This window comes from Melospiza melodia, chromosome 4 (genome assembly GCF_035770615.1).
Source record: "Melospiza melodia melodia isolate bMelMel2 chromosome 4, bMelMel2.pri, whole genome shotgun sequence".
In the NCBI taxonomy this organism is placed as follows: domain Eukaryota; kingdom Metazoa; phylum Chordata; class Aves; order Passeriformes; family Passerellidae; genus Melospiza; species Melospiza melodia.
The window spans coordinates 860,022-882,772 of NC_086197.1; the positions used below are offsets into that span (position 1 = coordinate 860,022).

General features: G+C 52.4%; 1 protein-coding gene across 1 annotated transcript in view; it reads right to left on the reverse strand.

Annotated features, from left to right (window-relative positions):
- The window catches only part of SHANK3 (SH3 and multiple ankyrin repeat domains 3), a 150,637-nt gene that overhangs the window by 43,425 nt on the left and 84,461 nt on the right, over positions 1-22,751 (reverse strand). Inside the window, 3 exon segments of the mRNA XM_063155767.1 lie at positions 817-952; positions 6,913-7,037; positions 15,348-15,430. Coding sequence (XP_063011837.1) covers positions 817-952; positions 6,913-7,037; positions 15,348-15,430 — 344 coding nt within the window.

A 22,751-nucleotide genomic window follows, 5' to 3' on the forward strand; every position in this document is an offset into this window, starting at 1 on the left:
ATCCCAAAAAGCAGGACATCCCAAAAACTGGCACACCCCAAAATATGGACATATCCCAAAAATCATTGCATTCCAACGCCAACACATCCCAAAAACTGGCACATCCTGAAATTGGTGTATCCCAAAAATTACCACATCCCAAAAAACTGGCGCTTCCCACTTGGAATTTTCCACCCCTGCCACTCCCTCTCCTTGCTGGGGCCACTCCAGCCCATCCCGAATGACCAGAATCCCTGAAATCCCATAAACCAGCGCATTCCAAAAACCAGACATATCCCAAAAATCATTGCATCCCAACATTAACACATCCCAGAAATTGGCACATCCCAGAAACTGGCACATCCCAAAAATTGCCGTATCCCAAAAATCATCTCATCCCAAAAAACAGCACATCCTGAAATTGGTGCATCCCCAAAACCGGCATATTGCAAAAATCAGCACATCCCAAAACCTGGCACATCCTAAAAAATGGACGCATCCCAAAAGTTGGTGCATCCTGAAATTGGCGCATCCCAAAACCAGACACATCCCAAAAACCAATGCATCCCAAAATCAACACATCCCAAAAATTGGCACATTCTGAAATCGGTGCATCCTGAAGTTGACGCATCCCAAAAATCAGCATAACCCAAAAACTGGCACATCCCCCAAAAAAGGCACATCCCAAAAAAACCGGAAACATCCCAAAAACCCGGCACATCCCGACCTTCCCACCCTGGAATTTCCCATCCCTGCCACTCCCTCTCCTCGCTGGGGCCGCTCCGGCCCATCCCGAGCCCCTGGAGAGTTGCAGGATTCCCGGGAATTGCGGCTCACCCTTTTTGCGAGATCCCTCCTCGGTGTCGGGCTTGCGGCTGACGGACACGACTTTCATCAGGAGGTGATTCCCGCCCTGCCGGATCAGCGCCACCACCTGCTTGTGCCCCACCTTCACCACATTCACTCCGTTCACCTGCATTCCCAGACAAAAAAACATGGATCAGAATTCCCAGTGGGAAAAAAACACCCCATGGAAGTCTCCACAAAAATCTCGCTTTTCCCCGTTTTTTTTTTTCCCATCTTTTTTGCGGTGGTTGGGAGTTGCTGCCCGGTGATGGCAAGGAGGAGAGGGGAATGGCTAATTCCTGCTGGGAGATTCCCAAAAAAACGGGGTTTCCCCAGGTTTTTTTAGAGCATCTGGTCATGGAATGTTCGGAATGGAGAGAATTCCCTGGAAAACCATTCCATGGATTCCAGTAAATCCCATGGGAACTTGCCCATGGAATGGGGTCAACTTGGAGAGGGGGAAAGGTCCAAGCTGGGATCCCTGTGAAGATTTTGGGATCTGGAGAATCCTGGATAATCCCAAATTCTCTGGAATGGCAACCCCTGGATTTCTGCTCTTTCTTCCTGGTGAAGGCTGATTCCAAAATTCCAGGAGTTCTTTCCAACACTCCATGTTTATCCCATGGATCCATCCCGAAGGACGGGCCCCGAGCCCATTCCAGCTCCTTTGCTCCAGGAAACTTGGGAGCTACCAACGATCCCACACGATGATTCCCGGGAATCCAAAGTTTCCTGGAGCAAAGGAGCCGGAATGGGCTCAGGGCTGCCCCTCGGGATGGATCCATGGGATTAAGACAGAGTGTTGGCAAGAACTCCAGGAATTTTGGGATCAATCTTCAGCAAGAAGAAAGAGCAGAAATCCAGGGATTGCCATTCCGGAGAATTTGGGATTATCCAGGATTCTCCAGATCCCAAAATCCTCCGGAGGAACACAACTTGGATCTTTCCCCCTCTCCAAGCTGACCCCATTCCATGGGCAAGTTCCCATGGGATTCACTGGAATCCATGGAATGGTTTTCCAGGAAATTCTCTCCATGTGCACCAAGCTCCTTCCAAACTGCTGGAATTCCACACCCACATTCCAGAGCCAGGAATTCCTGGATCCTCATCCCTTTTCCCACATCCTGAATTATTCCCAGCTCCCATTCCAATCCCACTGGATCCATCCCCCATCCGGGATCCAAGTGGGAATTTCAGGGAGCTCAGGAATTTTGTCCTTTCAGGATCTGCCACACCCAACCAAAAAAATCCATGTGAAATCCAGAAATTCCTGGGAGAATTCCCTTTTCCCAAGGGAATTCCAGAGCCTGGAACCTCCATTCCCTGCCTCGCAGGGTTTGCTGGAATGGGAAATTTCCAAGGTTCTCCCATCAGCATTTCTCGGGTTGGGAATGAAATCCTGGAATCTGGGAATCCCTGAGGCTGGAAATCCCACCGGGAACATTCCCAGCATTGCCATTCCCATCCCGATCCATGGATTTGAAATCCCTTGGGAATGTCAATTCCCACCGTCCCGCTCAGCCCATTCCCATCCTTACCAACCTTTTCCATTAAGAATTTTTCCCAAATATTTCATTCCTGGCTCAGCTTGAGGCCATTCCCTCTCATCCTGTCCCTTTTCCCTGGGATCAGATCCTGATTCCCACCTGGATCCAGCCAGGGAATTGTTGGGAATTGTCTCCGACTCCTAATTCTATTTATTTCCACCTGAATTTGAAGGAATTCCAACAAAACCCTCGGGATAACCTGAGCCTGACTTCCATCCCCACGGAATTCCTTGGGATTTCAATCCTGGAATTCCCTGTGCTCCCAATTCATCCCTGCCTTGATTTCCCTCAATTCCTCCCCTCCAGAAAACTGGGAGAGCCCAGTGCTCATCCTGAGCCTCCGGAATTCCAGGGCTGAGCAGCATTCCCAGACCCCCCTCCCGCAGATCCCCGGGATCTGCTCTCCCAGCCCGGTAATTTGGGAATGGATATTTTTAGGAATTCCTCTCTCCTTGGTTACTGGGAAACTTCGTGTTCCGAGACATCTCCCGGAGAAATCCGAGCTCCGCATTCGTTCCCAACTCGGAGCGGAACATTCCAGCTTTTTTTCCCCACACCAGAATATCCCAAATTTTGAGCATTTCCATTTAAAAACTGGAGCTGGATCAGCCTCTTCCCTCTCTTTTTTTTTTCCCTGTTGCTCCCAAATTCCCAATGATCCGAAATCCCGGCCTTTGATATTTCCTCGGATCCTTTTTATCAACCTCCCACGCTCTGGAGCTGGAATTATCCGCATTTCCTGCTTTTTTTGCTTCCTGACCTTTCCAGCAGGGAGAGGATCCGGGAATGTTTCAGTGCTCCCTCATTCCCACAATTCCAGAGGGGGAATTTTTTGTCCCAGAGGATTTTTCCCTACCCTTGTGTATTTTTGGGCTCCGTGTCCTTAAAAAAACCTCTGGAATTTTGTTCATTGGGATCATGGAATGGTTGGGATGGGATCATCCCATTCCCACCGCTGCCCAGAGCAGGATTTTTCCTCATTCCCAAAGAAAATCATGGAATTGTAGAGTTGGAAAAGCCCTCAGAGACCACCGCTAACCCACATTCCCAAATCCAGGTTTTTTGAACATTCCCAAGGATTTGACTCCACCACCGCTCCTTCCAAAGCTTCCCAACCTTTTCCATGGAGCAACATTCCCAAATATCCCACCGAAACCTCCCCAGGGGATGCTGGGGTCCCACCTGGATCCCTCATCCCAGTTTTTCCTTTAAAAACATTGGGATAGCAAGAAAATCAGTCACTAAATCCTGAAAATATCCACAGATTTCCAGCCATGTCTGTATCCCAAATCCTGGGAATTCCCACCCGGATCCTCAAGGAATCATGGAATTCTCATGGAAGTGGTCAAAGTTCTCCACTTCCAAGGCTCCTCATGAAAAAAATTCCAGGATTGAAAACCTCCCAGGATGGAGGGGGACAAAAGGCTGGAAATCCTGATTTTCCTCTGGAATTCCAGTGGGAATTTCCCAATCCCACCGCCGGAGAGTTTGGATCTTGGCAATTCCCCAGCCTGGCACTGGGAATTCCCTCATGGAGCCATTCCCGGAATGTGGTTCATGGGATCATGGAATTGTTGGAGGTTGGAAAAGCCCTTGGAGATCAAATCCCAGAATTCCCAGCTCTGTCAGGGCTACCCTGGATCAGGTTCCTCCGAATCCACTGGGATTTGATTCCCTCCAGGAGGAATTTTCCCGATTTTCAGCCTGAACTGTGGCTGTTCCAGAGGCTGCTCCAGATTTTCCAGGAGGAATTCCTGCCAGCGCCTTCCCAAAGGGAATTCAGGGCTGGAATTGGCACCAAGGGCAGCTTGGAAGAGCTCCAGGGGTGACCCAATTCCCAAAGGGAATGTGGGGACTCTGGATCCCTGCTGATCCACACCTGGAGGACTCTGGATCCTCCTGACCTGGAAAGCTTCTGGAAGTTCCTGATCCACATGTGGGGACTCTGGAACCTTCCTGATCCACACCTGGAAAACTCCTGGAAGCTCCAACACCTGGAATACTCTGGATCCCTCTGGATCCACACCTGGAGAATTCCAGACCCTCCTGATCCACAGCTGGAGGACTCCGGATCCTCCTGATCCACGCCTGGAGAATTCCAGATCCTCCTGACCTGGAAAACTTCTGGAAGCTCCTGATCCACATGTGGGGATGCTGGATCCCTCAGGATCCACACCTGGAGAAATCCAGAACCTCCTGATCCCAGTCTGGAGAGCTCCTGGCACTCCCATTGTCTGGAGGACTCTGGATGCCTCTGGATCCACACCTGGAGAATTTCTGAAAGCTTGGAATCCACAGGAATTTCCCCATGCAAAGGGGGTCAGGCCTTGGCAGGGGCTGCCCAGGGAGCTTTGGGGTGCCCATCCCTGGAGGTGTCCAGGGGATTCCTGGAATTCCACTCAGTTCCCTGGGCTGGGGATCAGGTTCAGCTTGGACTTGGTGACTTTGGAATTATTTTCCAAGCGCAGGGATCCCAGGATTCTGAGGAGAAGCACATGGGACCAGCTCCAGGATTTTGGGAAGCCTCTCCCAGGCGCTGAGCAGGGACATTCCCGGTGTCACACTGGCCCCAAAAGGAAGTTCAGGGAATATGCGAGGCTGGAACCGGGAAATTATCCATGGAAAAGGCGGAGAGGAGGAAAATCTGGAAGTTGGATTCCATGGATAAAAGGAACTCCCAGAACTCAGAGGGAAAGGGACAATTCCCAGCGGGAAAGGAAGAGCTCAGGGAATTCCCAAAACAGCTCCGGAATCCACTGGAATGAATCCAGAGGAAGCTCTGGAGCTGCTCCAAGGCTGGAGCCCCTGTGGAGTCGGGTTGGGAGAGCTGGGAATGTTCCCTGGAGCAGGGAAGGCTCCAGGGAGAGCTCCCAGCACATGGCAGGGCCTGCAGGGGCTCCAGCAGAGCTGCAGAGGGACTGGGGACAAGGCCTGCAGGGACAGCACACAGGGAATGGCTCCCACTGCCAGAGGGCAGCCATGGGTGGCATCTTGGCAATGAGGAATTCCTGCCTGGGCTGGCATTGCCAGAGCAGCTGGGGCTGCCCCTGATCCCTGCAATGCCCAAGGAAAGGATGGAGCAGCCTGGGATGATGGGAGGTGTCCAGGGGTTGGAAGTGGATGGGCTGGGAAGTTCTTCCCACCCAAACCCCAGAGGATTGGGGAACTGTGGAATCCTGGCCCACGGAATGCCGGCAGTGCCTCGGGAAGGGCCCCCGAGCCCCCCAGGGATCCGTGCAGGGAGAGCCCGGGAAAAGTGGGATGTGCCCCGGGCTGGGGCCAGGGCAGCTCTGCGGGGATCGGGGCCGGGATCGGGAATGTCCTTCTGGGCCTGCCCAGCTCCTGCCAGGAGCCAGCGGGGATCGGGATCTGCTCCAGGGAATGAGCCCCGGGAACAGAGGGAGCGGCCTTGGCCTGGGCCAGGGCAGGTTTGGATTGGATATTTGGGAATTTCTCCATGGAAAGGAGCCTCCAGCCATCCCAAATCCCTCCAGGCTCTGTTTTCCTCCTTCTCCTGTCAGGACAAGCAGGAGTGGCAATGTCCCAGTCTCCTCCCAGCTTTCCATGGAGACAGAGCCTGAAATGCTCAGTGGGGAGAAAATCAGGATCAGATTCCCACCCAAAGCATGTCCTGCAGCACAAAATGCCAGACATTCATCCCAAATAGAATCCCAGAATGGTTTGGGTAGGAAGAACCTCTAAGCTCATTCTGGGGACACTTCCCACGATCCCAGTGTGCTCCAACGTTTCCTTGGGCACTGCAGGGATCAGGGGCAGCCCCAGCTGCTCTGGCAATGCCAGCCCAGGCAGGAATTCCTCATTGCCAAGATGCCACCCATGGCTGCCCTCTGGCAGTGGGAGCCATTCCCTGTGTGCTGTCCCTGCAGGCCTTGTCCCCAGTCCCCCTGCAGCTCTGCTGGAGCCCCTGCAGGCCCTGCCATGTGCTGGGAGCTCTCCCTGGAGCCTTCCCTGCTCCAGGGGAACATTCCCAGCTCTCCCAGCCTGGCAGGATCTGTCCCAATCCCAACACTCCACACATTCCATTGGAATCCAACTTTCCATGATCCGTTTCCAACCAAAGCAGTGCTTGGATCCAGTTCCTGAACCATTCCTTGGATTTCCCACTGGAAAACCTTTTTTCCACCTTTCCAAACTCCAGCCCTGTCCTGTTCCCACCAATCCCATTGGAACATCCTAAGTTCCTCCTCCAGCCAGGAAAATCCCTAAAGCAATGACAAATCCAGGGAATCTCCTGAAATCTCAGTGTGTTCTCCATGGTGGAGCAGCCACAGTTCCAAAGGGATTCACTGGCACTGAGGGACTCAGGATCCCTCTGGATCCACACCTGGAGAATTCCAGATCCTCCTGATCCACACCTGGGGAGCTCCTGATCCACACCTGGAGGACACTGGGATCCCTCTGGAAGTTCCATGACCTGGAGGACTCCGGATCCTCCTGACCCATACCCGGTAGAATTCCAAAACTCCTGGGCAATTCCCAAAATTCCCGGGGAAGGAGTGGAATTCCGGGAGGAGCTCACCTCGATCAGAAAATCCCCCGTGCGCAATCCCGCTCTCCAGGCGACTCCTTCCACATCCACGGATTCCAGGTACTGCAGCGCTGGGAATGCCGGCGTGGGCGTGAACTCCTCGATCGGGGTCTCGGCTGGAAAACACAACGGGAAGGGGAACTGAGGGATTTCCAAGGAAATTCCATAGGGGAAGGCTCAGCCCGTGCACAGCATTCCTAAAATCATGGAATTACGGAGCTGGAAAACCCCTGAGTGAAACTGTTCCCAGCAGTGCCGAGGCCACCCCCAATCCATGTCCCCAAGTGCCATATCCATGGATTCATGGATTTGAATCCCACCCCTTGTCCTGCCCTGTTCCCACCTCAGTGATGGAATCCGAGGTGGAACCGGTATTGGAATCAATGATGGAAATAATAAAGGAATCCAAGATGGAATCAATCATGGAACTAATAGTGGAATCAATAATGGAACCAATGAAGGAATCAAGAAAGGATCAAAGGAACCAGTGATGGAATCCGAGATGGAATCTGTGAAGGAATCAATGAAAGAATCCAAGATGGAATCAATAATGGAACTAATAAAGGAATCAATGAAGGAATCAATAAAGGAATCAAAGAAGGAACCAGTGATGGAATCTAAGATGGAATAAATAATGGACTCAGTCATGGAACTAATAATGGAATCAATGATGGCATCAATGACAGAATCCAAGATGGAATCCAAGATGGAATCCAAGATGGAATCCAAGATGGAATCCAAGATGGAACCAATAATAGAATCAGTCATGGAATCAATGATGGAGTCAGGGAATCATTTGGGTTGGAAAATCCCTTGGAGAACATCAAATCCAACTGTTCCCAGCACTGACGAGGCCACCCCTGATCTTTGTGCCCAGCTGCCACATCCACATGGATTTGAATCCGGTCGGGAATGGGGATTCTACCCCCATGCCAAGGTTGGAAAAGCCTTTCCAGGAATGAGTTTTTCCGTTATCCAACCTGGAGATGTCCTGGCACAGCCTGAGGTTGTGTCCCCTTGTCCTGTCCCCGTTCCCACCTCAGTGATGGAATCAAGGATGGAATCAACGATGGAGATAATTAAGGAATCCAAGATGGAATTAATGATGGAATCCAAGATGGAATCAATCATGGCACTAATAATGGAATCAGTCATGGAATCAATTATGGAATTAATGATGGAATCCAAGATGGAATCAACGAAGGAATCAAAGATGGAATAAAAAATGGAGTCAATGATGGAATCCAAGACGGAATCAATCATGGAACTAATGATGAAATCAGTCATGGAATCAAGGATAGAACCCTAGATGGAATCTGAGATGAAATCAATGAAGGAATCCAAGATGGAATCCAAAATGGAGTCAGTGATGGAATCAATGATGGAATCAATGAGGGAGTCAATGAAAGGATCCATGATGGAATCAATAATGGAACTAATAATGGAATCAATGATGGAATCAATGATGGATTCAAAGAAGGAATCAGTGATGGAATCCAAGATGGACCCAATAATAGAATCAGTCATGGAATCAATGATGGAGTCATGGAATCATTTGGGTTGGAAAATCCCTTGGAGACCATCAAACCCAACTGTTCCCAGCACTGCCGAGGCCACCCCCAATCCGTGTCCCCCAGTGCTGCACCCACATGGATTTGGATCCCACCGGGAATGGGGATTCCTTGGACACCTCCAGGCATGGTGACTCCAAAGCTCCCTGGGCAGCCCCTGCCAAGGCCTGACCCCTTTCCATGGGAAACGATCCCAAATCCGGGAGCTGGGCCTGCCCTGGCCCAGGCCGAGGCCGCTCCCTCTGTTCCCGGGGCTCATTCCCTGGAGCAGATCCCGATCCCCGCTGGCTCCTGGCAGGAGCTGGGCAGGCCCAGAAGGACATTCCCGATCCCGGCCCCGATCCCCGCAGAGCTGCCCTGGCCCCAGCCTGGGGCACATCCCACTTTTCCCGGGCTCTCCCTGCACGGATCCCTGGTGGGCTCGGGGGCCCTTCCCGAGGCACTGCCGGCATTCCGTGGGCCAGGATTCCACAGTTCCCCAATTGTGGTGGGGCCTGCCTGGGAAGGACCTCCCAGCCCATCCCAAGGATCCCCCAGGATCCAGGAGATCCCACGGGCACAGCCCAGGAAGTTTTCCAAGCATTTCCATTCCCAGGAATTCCATTCCATTCCCGTGAATTACACCCTGGGCTGATCCCAAACCTTCAGCTCCCAGAATGGATCCAGAGGATCCACCTGGACCTGCCACAGCTCCAAAAAATCAGAGAAATTCCCGTGGGACAATCCAGCCTGAGGAAAATCCACCCATTCAATCCTTCCCGCTCTCCTTATCCCAAGTTTTCCCCTTTCCCTCTCACTTCCAGCTGAGTCCCTCCCACGGAGCTGCAGGGTCTCCACATTCCCAAATCCACCTGGAGCAGATCAGGAGCCAGGAGAAATTCTCATCCCCACAAATTATCCCAAGAAATGGATTTTTAGGAGCTGACAGATCCCATGTCCCTGAGGTGACCCCGGTGGCCTCTCCTTTGACGCCCTTCCACCAACATTCCCAACGTTCCTCTCCCTTCCCGCCAAACCAAGCCTCAGGTTCCACCCAGATCCAAGACTTTTCCTCCTCTATCCGTTTTTATTCCCACATTTTAGGCGGGATTTTTCCACTCCGGCACGGATCGCACCCCGGGAACCTTTCCCTGCCACCCCTCCATGTGCTGAAGCTTCTCAGCTGCTTCCCACCAACGGCTTTCCACGATTTCTGCCTTTCCCAGGAGAAGTGGCAAACGCTTGACAGCTCATCCCTATTTTTAGACATTCCGACGGAATGTTGGAGCGCTCTCCAAACCCTCCAGGATCCTTCAGGATCTCAGCTCCTGCGATCCCAGGATGCTCCAAGTGTCCGACCTGGCCTTGGACACGTCCAGGGGTCCCAGCCATGGATTCTCTGGGATAAATTTCACGGAGCAAATCCCACATTCCCACGGATCCCATCGCACTCCAGGCCCATCCATCGCCTGAGTTATCCATGTGTCATTCCAGGCACTTTTCCAGCTTTTTCCGTGGGCTGGGAGCCACCAGCCCACGGTGGGTGCACGTCGTGATCCAGGATTTGGGAAGTGCTGCCAGAGCCTGAAGGATTTGGCAAATGGGAAAATGCTCAGGAATTGGGAATTGTCTCCCTGTGGAATAATTCCGGGAGCAGAATTTCCTCCATGAGGGGACAAGGAGACACAGGGACAATTCCCACCATCCCAGGGTGCTCCAACGTTTCCTTGGGCACTGCAGGGATCAGGGGCAGCCCCAGCTGCTCTGGCAATGCCAGCCCAGGCAGGAATTCCTCATTGCCAAGATGCCACCCATGGCTGCCCTCTGGCAGTGGGAGCCATTCCCTGTGTGCTGTCCCTGCAGGCCTTGTCCCCAGTCCCTCTGCAGGCCCTGTCAGGGGCTCTCAGCTCTCCCTGGAGCCTTCCCTGCTCCAGGGGAACATTCCCAGTTTCTCAGAGGGAAGCTGATCCAGTCCTCTGGGTTTGCTCCAGGATTTCCAGGTTCTCCTGGTGTTGGAGCACCGGACATCCCCCTGGAATGGTTTGGGTGGGAAGGGACCCAAATCCCACCCAATTCCAACCCCTGGACACTTCCCATCATCCCAGGGTGCTCCAAGCCCTGTCCTGGCCTTGGGAATTTTTCTCCCAGGTTTTACAGCCCCTGGGGATGGAGAAGGGAGAGGAGAAGGACATCCCTGCTCCCAGCAAATCCTGGGAATCCTGATCCACTTCTCCCAGCTCAGCCATTCCCAAAACCAGTTTGGGACCAAACCTGATCCAGGGAATGCTCCAGGTGTGGTAATCATGGAAAATCCATCCCTAAGTGCCCTCCCAGGGAAGAAATCCAATGGGAAGAGTCTCCCATCCAATGGGAGAACCAAAGCAAAAAGTTGGGAATTAAATCCAGGAAGTTCCCACTGGGAATGAGGGGAATTCCCCGACCAGGAGGTTCAGCCTTTCCCACCAAAACTGCGGACTCAGAATTCTGGGAAGCGTTATGGGAACCCCCTTAGGAATCACCAGGGCCCTGGCTGGGGAATTGGGAATTCCTGGGCTTAAATTCCCACAATTCCCAGCTGGAATTCCAGAGCCAGCTGCGGGACAGCCCCTGGAAGAGCTGGGTCACCAGGGAGCACCAAAATCCACCTGGGAGGGAACCAAATCCCAACCTGAGGACAACAAATCCCATTCAGGGGGACAATATTCCATCCTGGAAACACTAAATCCCATCCCAGGGACACCAAATCCATCCTGGAGAACCAAATCCCATCCTAGGGAACGTCAAACTCCAACCTGAGGGACAAAATTCTGTCCTGAAGGGACCAAATCCCACCCTGATGATCAAATTCCATCCTGGGGACACCAAATCCCATCCTGGAAGCACCAGATTCCATTCTGGAGAATCCATCCCATCCTAGGGAACCAAATCCCATCCAGGGGGACCAAATTCCATCCTGGGGACACCAAAATCCCATCCTGAGGGACCAAACCCAACCTGGGGAATCAAAATCCATCCTGAGAAAACCAATCCCATCTTGGAGATCAAATTCCATCCTGGAAGCACCAATTCCCATCCTGGTCATCCCTGGAGTGGTCAGGCAGTTGGAACAGGTCCCCATCCCATGGATCCCAGGAAGTTCCAAACTCAGGGAATTCCCAAAGGATCCTTCAATCCCCAATGGATCCTGGCAAGCTCCGAGCTCAGGGAATTCCCAAAGGATCCATTGATTCCACAGATCCTGGCAAGTTCCAAGCTCAGGGAATTCCCACCTGGAATATCCAACCCGCAAGCCCAGCTCCAGGCTGTTCCCTCTCCTCCTTTCCCTTGGGATTGGCTCCTTCAGAAGATCCTCAGGAAGGAATAATTTAGGAATTTTGGGAATGACCCGGTTCTCTCCAGGCACACCAAGAAAAACTCATCCCATCCAGCAAACACTTGGATTCGTTCCTTTAATTTGGATTTCAGGACAGATCCTTGTTTTCTATAAAATCATGGAATGGGCTGGGTCGGAAGAGCCCTCAAAGCTCATCCCATTCCAAGATGGCATTCCACGATCCCAGGCTGCTCCAGCCTGGCCCTGGGCAATTCCAGGGATGCAGGGAGAGCCACAGATTCCCTGGGAATTCCCAGGAGATTGGATGTGGGGCAAGGCCAGCTCTGAGAGCTGCAGGGACTGGGATAAACGGGAATAACTCAGAATCCTGGGATGGAATGGGATGGGATGTCCCCCTTGGGAATTGGGAAGAGCCAGAGCTGGGATGGGCTGGGAAGGACCCCAGGGTGGGCAGAGCCTTTTCCCTGGAAGTGCCTTTTGCCATGGAATGGGAAAAATTCCAGGGAGGAATTTGCAGCAGGAAGAGCAAATTCCTTTAAGGATCATCCCAAAATCTGCCTTCCTCTTCCTGCCTGGAATGAAGCTCCAGCCCCTGCCTTTTCCAGCCCCTTTTCCCCAGAGGTCTGGAGTGGTTTTCCAGGAAAACCCAAAGGGAACAGTGCTGACATGGATGGGGCCAATTCTGGGTCTAAAATCCATAGAATTCCAGCCCAAAATCCATGGAATACAGGGATGAGGGGCTGGGAAATGGGGGGGATTCCAAGCCACTTCCCAACTTGGGAATGCTGCTCCAGAGGGAGCATTCCCAGATTCCGGATCTTCCAGGCCAGGACCCCTCTGCATCCATGACCTCCCTGTGTCACGCAGAATTCCCAAATCCCGCAGGATTCCCAAATCCCACAGAGCCACACACCCACTCCAAACACTTCCCTCAGCCTTGGCACATGAAGGGAAACTGGGAATGACAGGAGAGCCAGCAAGGAAAATAAAGGGGAAGAAAAAACCAGGGAATGGGATAAAATTTCCCATTTTTTCTGACACAAAAGCTGTGGGATTGATCCCAAAAAAACCCCATGGATGCCATTTTGGGCCCTGAAGTTTCACTTGGTGCTCCACAGATGGGAAATCCATAGGGAATGGGAGGGAAATTCCCACTGGGATTGCAAACCTTGGGACAGAATGGACAGAAGGACAGAAATCCAGTTCTCCTGGAAAATCCCATTCCAGCCTGGATCTGCAGCTCTTCCCAGCTTTCCTCCCACATGGAAAACAGCTCCGCTGTCCCTCTGCTCCTGGGAATGCCGGGGGTGGAGAGGTCTCTCCATCCTGAGCTTTTCCCGCCTCCTCTTCCCTAAATCCATAGGAATGTTCCCAAGTCTCCAATGGATTCCTTTTTTTTTTTTTTTTTTTTTTCCCCCAACAAAAAGGTGGAATTCTGGCCAAAGGAGTCATAGGAAACTCCCAGGAAAGATCCTGGCCCTGGGAGAACCCCGGGATGAGCCGGGAATGAGCTCCAGGGTGGGAGCAGCAGGAAAAGCTCTCCCGGCTTTCCCCAGGGATCCCAAAAGCCCCCAGCTCTCCCCAGCCAAAATCCAGGGAAAAGCTCCGAGCATTCCAACCCCAAAAACCCATGGATGGAGCTGGGCAGGGGCTGTTCACTCCCACGTGGACAAAGGAGTGAAAATTCCCAAAAATTCCAAGCAGCATCCACACCGAAACCCCCAGAAAGTGGGAAAGGAGAAGACGGAACGAGGGATGGAAATCCCTTTGGAGCCCCCCAGGGTTGCTGGGAATGGGGTTCCGGAGCTGAGCAGGGGCCGTTCATCCCTCCAGGAAGCAAAGTGACAATTCCCAACAATTCCAAGCCACATCCACAGAAAACCTCCCAAAAATTCTGAGAGCCACGATGGCAGCAGGACAGTGCACTAAACTGGAGAAATCCGGGGAAGAAAATCCCTTTGGAGCCCCCCCCAGATTGCTGGGAATGAGAATCCTGAGCTGTTCACTCCCTGGGGGAAAAGAAGTGAAAATTCCCAAAAATTCCAAGGCACCACCAGCACCAAAACCTCCAAAATTCTGAGAGAGCTACAATGGCAGCAGGACACGGCACAGAACCGGAGAGAACCGGAGAAATCCAGGGAGGAAAATCCCCTCGGAGCCCCCCAGGATTAACGGGAATGAGAATCCTGAGCCGATCATCCCTCAGGGAAAAGCAGTGACAATTCCCAAAAATTCCAAGGCGCCACCATCACCAAACCCCCCCAAAACCCCAAATCCACAACCCCAGACCACGACACCGAACGAGCCAGGGAGGAAAATCCCTCTGGAGCCTGGGAATGAAAATCCCAGGAATGAGAATCCTGAGCTGTTCATGCCTCAGGGAAAAGAAGCGACAATTCCCAAAAATTCCAAGGCACCGTGAGCAGCGCCTGCCCAGAAATGGGAGAGAGCCACGATGGCAGCAGGACATGGCACTGAGCCGGAGAGATCCAGGGAGGAAAATCCCCTTGGAGCCTCCCAGGATTGCTGGGAATGGGGCTCCAGAGCCATTCGTTCTCCCAGGGAAAGGGGGCAAAAATTCCCAAAAAATTTCCAAAAAAATTCCAATGCACCACGAGCAGCACCAGCACCAAAACCCCCGAAATTCCGAGAGAGCCACAATGGCAGCTGGACACGGCACTGAACCGGAGAAATCTGGGGAGGAAAATCCCTTTGGAGCCCCCCAGGATTACTGGGAATGAGGATCCCGAGCCAGGCAAGGGCTGTTCATTCCACTGGGGAAAAGGAGTGAAAATTCCCAAAAATTCCAAGCCATCACCAGCATCACACCCCCCCGAAAACCCCAAATCCACAACCCCAGACCACGACACAGAACGAGCCAGGGAAGAAAATCCCTCTGGAGCCTGGGAATGAGAATCCCAGGAATGAGAACCCTGAGCCATTCATTCTCCCAGGGAAAAGCAGCAACAATTCCCTAAAATTCCAAGGCATCATCAGCACCAAAATCCCCAAAATTCCGAGAAAGCCACGATAGCGGCAGGACACGGCATTGAACCGGAGAAATCCGGGGAAGAAAATCCCCTTGGAGCCCCCCAGGATTGCTGGGAACGGGGCTCCGGAGCTGAGCAGGGGCCGTTCATTCCCTCAGGAAGATTCCCAAAAATTCCAAGGCACCATGAGCAGCACCAGCAGCACAACCCCCAGAACTCCCAACCCACGAGCCCAGACCACGACACTGAACCGAGCCAGGGATGAAAATCCCTCCGGAGCCCCCCAGGATTAGCGGGAACGAGAACCCTGGGACGTTCATTCCCTGACGGGAAAGGAGTGAAAATTCCCAAAAATTCCAAGGCACCACCAGCACCGAACGAAAACCCCAAACCCACAACCCCACTCCACGCCATCGCCCCAACCCGACCCCCCCCCAGCGCTGCACAACCACGCCGGAAAAAAATCCCCGTAAAAAAACCCTGGGGGAAAAAAAAATCCGGAAAAAAAGAAAATCCTGGGAAAAACGGCTGGAAAAGCGGCTCGGGGCTTACCTTTGGCCCCGCGCAGGACGAAGCCGAAGCCCTCATGCTCCCGCTTCTGCAGCACGGCCGTCTTCTCCTCGATGATGTAGTCACTGGGCAGGAAAGAGCACAAGAGAATGATGCCAGGGTTAGAGCGCAGCACCATCGCTGCCAGCGCCGTGGCCGCTGTCACCAGCCGGGGGTGGCCCTGTCACCAGCCAGGGGTGGCCTCTGTCACTCTTCGCATCCAGCCTTTCATCTCCGCAGGGATCGTTGCTTCCCCTCCCTTCCTTTCTCTTTCTTTCTTTCTCTCTCTCTTTTTTTCCTTTTTTTTTTTTTTTCCTCCTGGATTTTTTTTTTCCTGGTTTTTTTCTCTCCCCGGATTTTTTTTTTTTTTTGCGCCCAAAGTCACACCAAAAAGACGGAAGCGACTTTTGCCTCGGCGTGGAGGAGGAGGAGGAAAAGGAGGAAAAGGAGGAGGAGGGAATTAAAAAAAAGCAAGAAGAAGAAGAAGAAGAAGAAATCGTGGATGTCCCTGCTGCCCACCGGGCCCCTCGCAGTCACCTGCAGAGGAATGCAGGGATACGGAGCCCTCGCTCGCAGGAATGCAAGGATACGGAGCCCACGCAGGAATTTCGGGAATTTCGGGATCCGGAGCTTCGCCCGTTAAACGCGGAGCCCCATCGGGAACCGTCTCTTCCCACACCTGCCGGGCGCGTCTCCCGCGGGAATAAAAACCGGGATTCTCGGATGGAAGCGGCGCTGCCTCCTCGCCGCTGGCCGGGCAGGAGCGGGGCAGAGTTTAAATCCTCATCCCGGCGGATTTGATCCCAAAATTCCCCCCCTCGGGCGTTGCTAAGTGACGGATTGCCGGGAGCGGGGGGGAAGGAGCATCCTTGGGAAAAGCCGGGAATGATCCAGCGATGGATGGAGGGAGGGATGGAGGGAGGGACTGGAGCCCCCTCCCCAAACGGGCTCTAGGAGCGGCGGGAGGGGGAGGGGGCCGCAGGTCCCTCCCAGCGGAGCCGCAGGGGTGACATCAGAGCCGGGATAATCCGGGAGCGCCGGGAAGGAGCTTGGGAAGGAGCCGGGAAGTGGGAGCCAGAGCGGGAGGGGAGAGGAGGGAGCGAGGGGAGGGATGGGAACAATGGGAGGGACGGGGAGATGGAAAAGGTTTGGGAATAATGGGGAGGGAGGGATGGGAACAATGGGAGGGATAAGGAGGGATGGGGAGATGGAAAAGGATGGGAGGGATGGGGACGGATGGGAGGGATGGGAACAATGGGAAGGATGGGGGGATGGAAAAGGTTTGGGAATATTGAGGAGGGATGGGAACAATGGGAGGGATAAGGAGGGACGGGGAGATGGAAAAGGATGGGAGGGATGGGAACAATGGGAGGGACGGGGAGATGGAAAAGGTTTGGGAATATTGAGGAGGGATGGGGAGGGACGGGAACAACGGGAGGGATGAGGGGGGATGGAGAAATGGAAAAGGAGAGATGTAAAACAATGGGAGGAATGATTGGGGGGGATTGGAGAGATAAGGAGGGATGGAAAAGAATTGGGAGTATTGGAGAGGGATGGGGAGAGATGGGGAACAATGGGAACGACTGGGAGGGATGGAGAGATGGGAACGGATGGGAGGGATGGGGAAGGATAGGGGGATGGGAGGAGATGAGGAGGGACAGAGAAGGATTGGGAATATTGGAGAGGGATAAGGAGGGATGGGGAGGGATGAGGACGGTTGGGAGGGATGGGGAGATGGGAAAAATGGAGGGATGGGGGGATGGGAGGAGATGAGGAGGGACAGAGAAGGATTGGGAATATTGGAGAGGGATAAGGAGGGATGGGGAGGGATGAGGAAGGTTGGAAGGGATGGAGAGATGGGAATGGGTGGGAGGAATGGGAATGCTGGGGAATGATTGGGAATATTGGAACGGGATGGGGAGGGATAGGAACAATGGGAAGGATGAGGAGGGATGGAGAGATGGGGAATGGTTGGGAATATTGGAGAGGGATGGGAGAGATGGGGAGGGATGGAAAAGGATTGGGAATATTGGAGAAGGACAAGGAGGGATGGGAGATGAGGAATGTTGGGGAGGGATGGGGAGAGATGGAAGCGACAGGGAACAATGGGAATGTTGGGGAGGGATAGGGATTTATTGAGAATATTGGAGTGGGATGGGAAGGGATGGGGAGAGATGGAGATGTTGTGGAGGGATTGGGAGAGATGAGAGCAGTGGGATCAGTGGGAGCCCTGGGAATGTTGGAAAGTGTTGGGGAATGTTGGGGAGTGATGGAAACAATGGGAATAATGGGGAATGTTGGGAAGGACAGGAATAATGGGGAGTGTTGGGAATGATGGGAGTGATGGGAGTGATGGGAATAATGGGGAATGATGGGAGTGTGATGGGAAGAGACGGAAAATCACGGAAATGTTTGGAAGGGATTGATGGGAGGGGTGGGGAGCACTGGAACAGCTGGAATTGGTGGTGGGAATTCCCCATGGATTCATTCCCAAGGCACAGGAAAGGACTGGAATTCTACTGGGGAATGAGGGGTGAGGCTGGGCCTCGCCAGCTCCTCCAGAGGGGAAACCTTGGATCACCGGGAGGGAATGGATCCCTGCCGGAACACTGGGAATACTGTGAGAGAATGGATCCCTGCTGGGAACACTGGGAATACCGGGACAGAATGAATCCCTGCCAAGGAAAACCTTGGATTTCCTGGATCACCGGGAGGGAATGGATTCCTGCCGGGAACACTTTGGGAATCCATTCCACAGGGAGACAATTCCTAATCCTGTCGTGTTTTCCCACTTCCCAAATTCTGGAATCATGACATGCACTCACTGTGGGCTGGAGGTTTCCCTGCTCCTGGAATGGTGGGATGGGATTCATGGAATCACGGAAAAAGCTGGAAAAGTTCCAGGGTGGAGCAGCGTCATTCCACGGAAATGGGAATGTGGAGGGAGGGAAGAAAAATTCTTCCAGGAAAGGTTTCTCTGGAATCCCACTGGGAGCATTCCTGAGCCTCTGGAATTGTCTGGGAGCAGCAGCTTTTGGGATCAGTTCCCGCTTTCAGGGAATGTCAGGAATTCTGGGAATCATGGAATGGTTTGGGTGGGAAGGGACTTCAAGCTCCCGGAATTCCACCCCATTCCATGATCCCAGGCTGCTCCAACCTGGCCTTGGAAGCTTCCAGGGATCCAGGGCAATCCATGATCCCATCCCTCTGACAAAACAGGTTGGAAAAGTCTCAATTCCATGGAAAACTGGGAATTCTGGCCTGAGGACACTGGAGAGGCTCTGTGGAGCTGCTTTTCCAATTCCATGGGAAATAGAGCAGGGCTAGATGGGATTTGGGAAGGAATGCCTGTCCGGGAGGGTGGGGAGGGGCTGGGATGGAATTCCAAGGGTTGGAATTGGGTGGGATTTCAGCCCCATTCCCACCCAACCCATTCCAGGATTCTCCCATGGAATTTCCATCTCAGCAGTGCAATCCCAGCCCTGGAAGTGTCCAAGGAATTCCTGGAATTCCAGCTCTGGGTTGGGATCAGGCCCAGCTTGGCCTTGGTGACCATGGAGGGCTTTTTCCACCTCAGGAATTCCATGGATTTCAGGATTTCAGCTGAACTCCAGTTTTCCTTGAGGAATCCAAAAATTCTCAGGTGAGTGGAATGCTTCTCCAGCCACTCCAACATTCCAGCGCTTTCCTGGGAAGCTGGGACACCTTCCAATGGTTTTCCCATGGGAATAACCAAGCGGATCCATGAAAACTGATTTTACTTCCCGATTTCCCCCTTTTCTTTTAGAATCCCAGGATCTGGGTTGGAAAAGGGATTCAGGATCATTCCATGGGCAGGGACAATTCCCGCCATCCCAGGTTGCCCCAGGCTTTTTCCCAAGCGGGCTGGAATTCTTCCAGGTGTCTCCTGGGCGGCTTTTCCGGCTGCTCCCCAAACTTTGGGAATGTGGGCGGAGCGTTACCTCAGCGGGATCGGCGTCACCGGGAATGTGGGCGGGATCCAGGTGTGGGATCCGAGCCCGGAGCCGTCACCGGAGCCTCGGGAAGCGTGGGAGCCGGGATGAATCACGGCTCCATTGATTCCCGCAGATTCCATGGGTTCTAAAAGGAGCTGGAATTGCCGGGGGTGGTGCTGAGACCAACGCCCACCTTTAACTCCCGGCGTTCCGTAGGGACGGAGAATTCCCAGGATTCCAGCTCCCCTTCCAGGTTTTCCGCTCGGCCTCAGGCACCAAAGGGTGGGATGGTGGTGGCCTCTCCAGGAATTCCTTTTCCAATCCTTTTCCACGGGTTTTCCACAGTTTTGCCTATTCCAAACCTGACCTTTAACTCCCAGCGTTCCACAGGGACAGGGAAAATTCCAGCTCCCATTCCAAGTCCCATTCCTGGGATTCCAGCTCCTATTCCAGTTTTTCCACTCGGCCTCAGGCACCAAAGGATAGGAGGGTGGTGGCCTCTCCAGGAATTCCTTTTCCAATCTTTTTCCATGGTTTTTTTTTTTTTTTTTCCATAGTTCTTGATCCAATGCCCACCTTTAACTCCCAGCATTCCACAGGGACAGGGAAAATTCCAGCTCCCATTACCAGTCCCATTCCCAATCCCATTCCAGCTCCCATTCTGGGTCCTATTCTTGATCCAATTCCAGCTCCTATTCCAGGCCCATTCCAGGTCTCATTCCAGGCCTCATTCCAGGTTTTCTGCTCGGCTGTGGGTACCAAAGGGTGGGATGGTGGTGGCCTCTACAGGAATTCCTTTTCTAATCCTTTTCCCAATCTTTTCCATGTGTTTTCCATAGTTTTTCCTGATCCAAACCTGACCTTTAACTCCCAGCATTCCACAGGGACAGGGAAAATTCCAGGTCCCATTGCAGCTCCTATTCCCAATCCAGTTCCCGATCCCATTTCAGATCCCATTCCAATCCTATTCTAGGCCCATTCCCACTCCCATTCCCGATCTAATTCCTGGTTTCTGCTCAGCCTTGGGCACTAAAGGGTGGGATCGTCGTGGTTTCTCCAGGAATTCCTTTTCCAAGCCTTTTCCATGGGATTCCCATAGTTTTGCCTGATCCAAAGCCCATCTTTAATTCCTGGTGTTCCACAGGGACAGGAGAATTCCAGATCCCATTCCAGGTCCCATTCCCGATCCCATTCCAGGTGGAATTCCAATGGAAACTCAGCCCCTTTGGATGGGGGAATTTCAGCTTTGGAAACACGAGAAGGAACTCCCAGATTTCCAGAGGGATGGGAGAAGAGGCAACCACACCAAGAAAATCTCAGGAATTACAGGGAAATCAAGGAAAACTCTTCCAATGGAAGCTCAGCTTCCTTTGCCTGTCGAATTTCCATTCTTGGAAATATGGGAAGGAATTCCCAGATTTCCCAGCTCCAGGAAAATCATTCCCTAATTCCAACCTCTGTTATTCCATAATCCCATCATTCCAACCACCCTAATTCCATAATTTTCTGTCTCCACACATTTTTTTCCAGCCTCAGCATTCCAGGACAGAGAAATTCCCTTTTCCCCCTCCGTGTTTTCCACGTTTTACATGTTCTCCCTGTTTTCTGGTGAAATCCCTCTCCCTAATCCCCAACACAAATCCAGGATTGGCTCCTGCTCCCAATTTTTCCCCTTCCCAGCTGCTCCCGGCTTTAATACCAAAATTAATTTGGAGCCTCTTTAATCCCTGCCTTTAATTCTGAAGGCAATTCCCACTGGGATTTCTCTTCCGAATAAAGCCAAGCTCAGATTTGCCTCCTCCAGGTAAATTTTTCTGTCCCATTTTTCCCATTCCCAGATTTTGGGAATGACCAGAATTTTGGAGCATTCAGCACATCCTGGCTATGGAGTGGCCCCTGCTCCTCCTTGGAGGGATTCCTGATTCCAAAGGAAATCTGGGAATGCTGGGAATCCCATCCCGGGAGAGTTTTTCCATCTTCAATCCAGATTTATCCCAAAATTCCTGGGGATGTCCTATCATTCCAAAGCATTTCATGATCCCACAATCCATCATTCCCAACCATCCCATGGTCCCACAGAATCCGTAATCCAGAATTTTGGGATTTTCCCTTTCCCAATAATTCCCTAAACTCCCCAAATTTTCTTTGGGAGCTTCTTCCTGGAATTCAAACAATTCCCAAAGGATTTCCTGGAGCAGGACCAACCCAAGCCCTCCCTGTGGATCAATCCCACTCCGGGTTCTTCCCAAAGTTTTTTCTGGATCCAGCTCCTTAAATTCCTCTCAAATTTGCCTTGGGCCAAGGAATGGCACGGATCCATGGAATTCTGGAATCTTGGAGCTCATCCACAACATTTTCCTGCTTTTTTGAGCTCCTTATCCCAAATTTTGCTCCTCTGAGCATTCCCAGCTCCAAGGAATTTGTGGAATTTTAGGGTCTTCTCAAGTTTTTTTTTTTCCATGCTGGATCCGGCTCCTTGAATTCCCTTCCTGCCTCACTCCTCCACTGGAATTTCCAGGGATCTTTTCCCAGTGAAAATTCCCAGGAATTCCAACTCCTGGCCAAGAGCTCCTCCTGCTGTTTCCCCAGGATGTGATTCCCAAAGGAAATCTCTTTTCCTGGGATTCCCATAAATTCAATCCTGTTTTTTTCCTCTGAACCAATGGAATTTCACCTCGTCCATGAATTCTCACTTTTTCCCCAGTCTTCCCGTGATCCCAGCAGGGATTTTCCAGAGCTTCCCTTCACTTTTCCCTTGGTTTTCCCTCTTTCCCAATTTTTCCCACAGGAACGTCCCCAGAGCAGCAAATCCCAGGAATTTTAAGGATCCATCCAAATTCCACACATCCCTCAGAAACAGGAATGCTCCCAGAAGCAAAATTTGGGATAAGGAGCTCAAAAAAAGCAGGAAAATGTTGTGGATGAGCTCCAAGATTCCCAGAATTCCACAGATCTGCACAATTCCATGGCTTCCAAGGAGAGACCCCTCCTTTGGCTCTGATGGGTTTGGGAACTCAGAAACTTCCCTGGAAAAAGGGAAAACGTCCCCATTCCAGAGGAAGCAGCTGCTCATCCTTCTGGGAATTCCAGAGCTCTGGGACATCCCCAAATCCAACCCTTCCCATTCCCAATCCCAAATCCACAGGAAAAGCCACAGTCCAGGAATGTCCCCCTGCTGTCCCACCTGGGAATGCGCTCACGCTCCCAAACTTTTCTGGAACCTTGGATTACCCACTGGGATTGGAGACAAGAACGGGAAACATTCCCAGACTTCTCCAGAACTTTGGATCTGGCACTGAGAAATAAGTCAGGATTGGGAAACATTCCCAGAATTTTGCAGAATGTTGGATTCTCCCCTGGGACAGGAGCCTGGAATGGCACCAACATTCCCAGACTTTCCCAGGATGTTGAATTCTCCCCTGGGAAATGAGCTGGGAATGGGAAACATTCC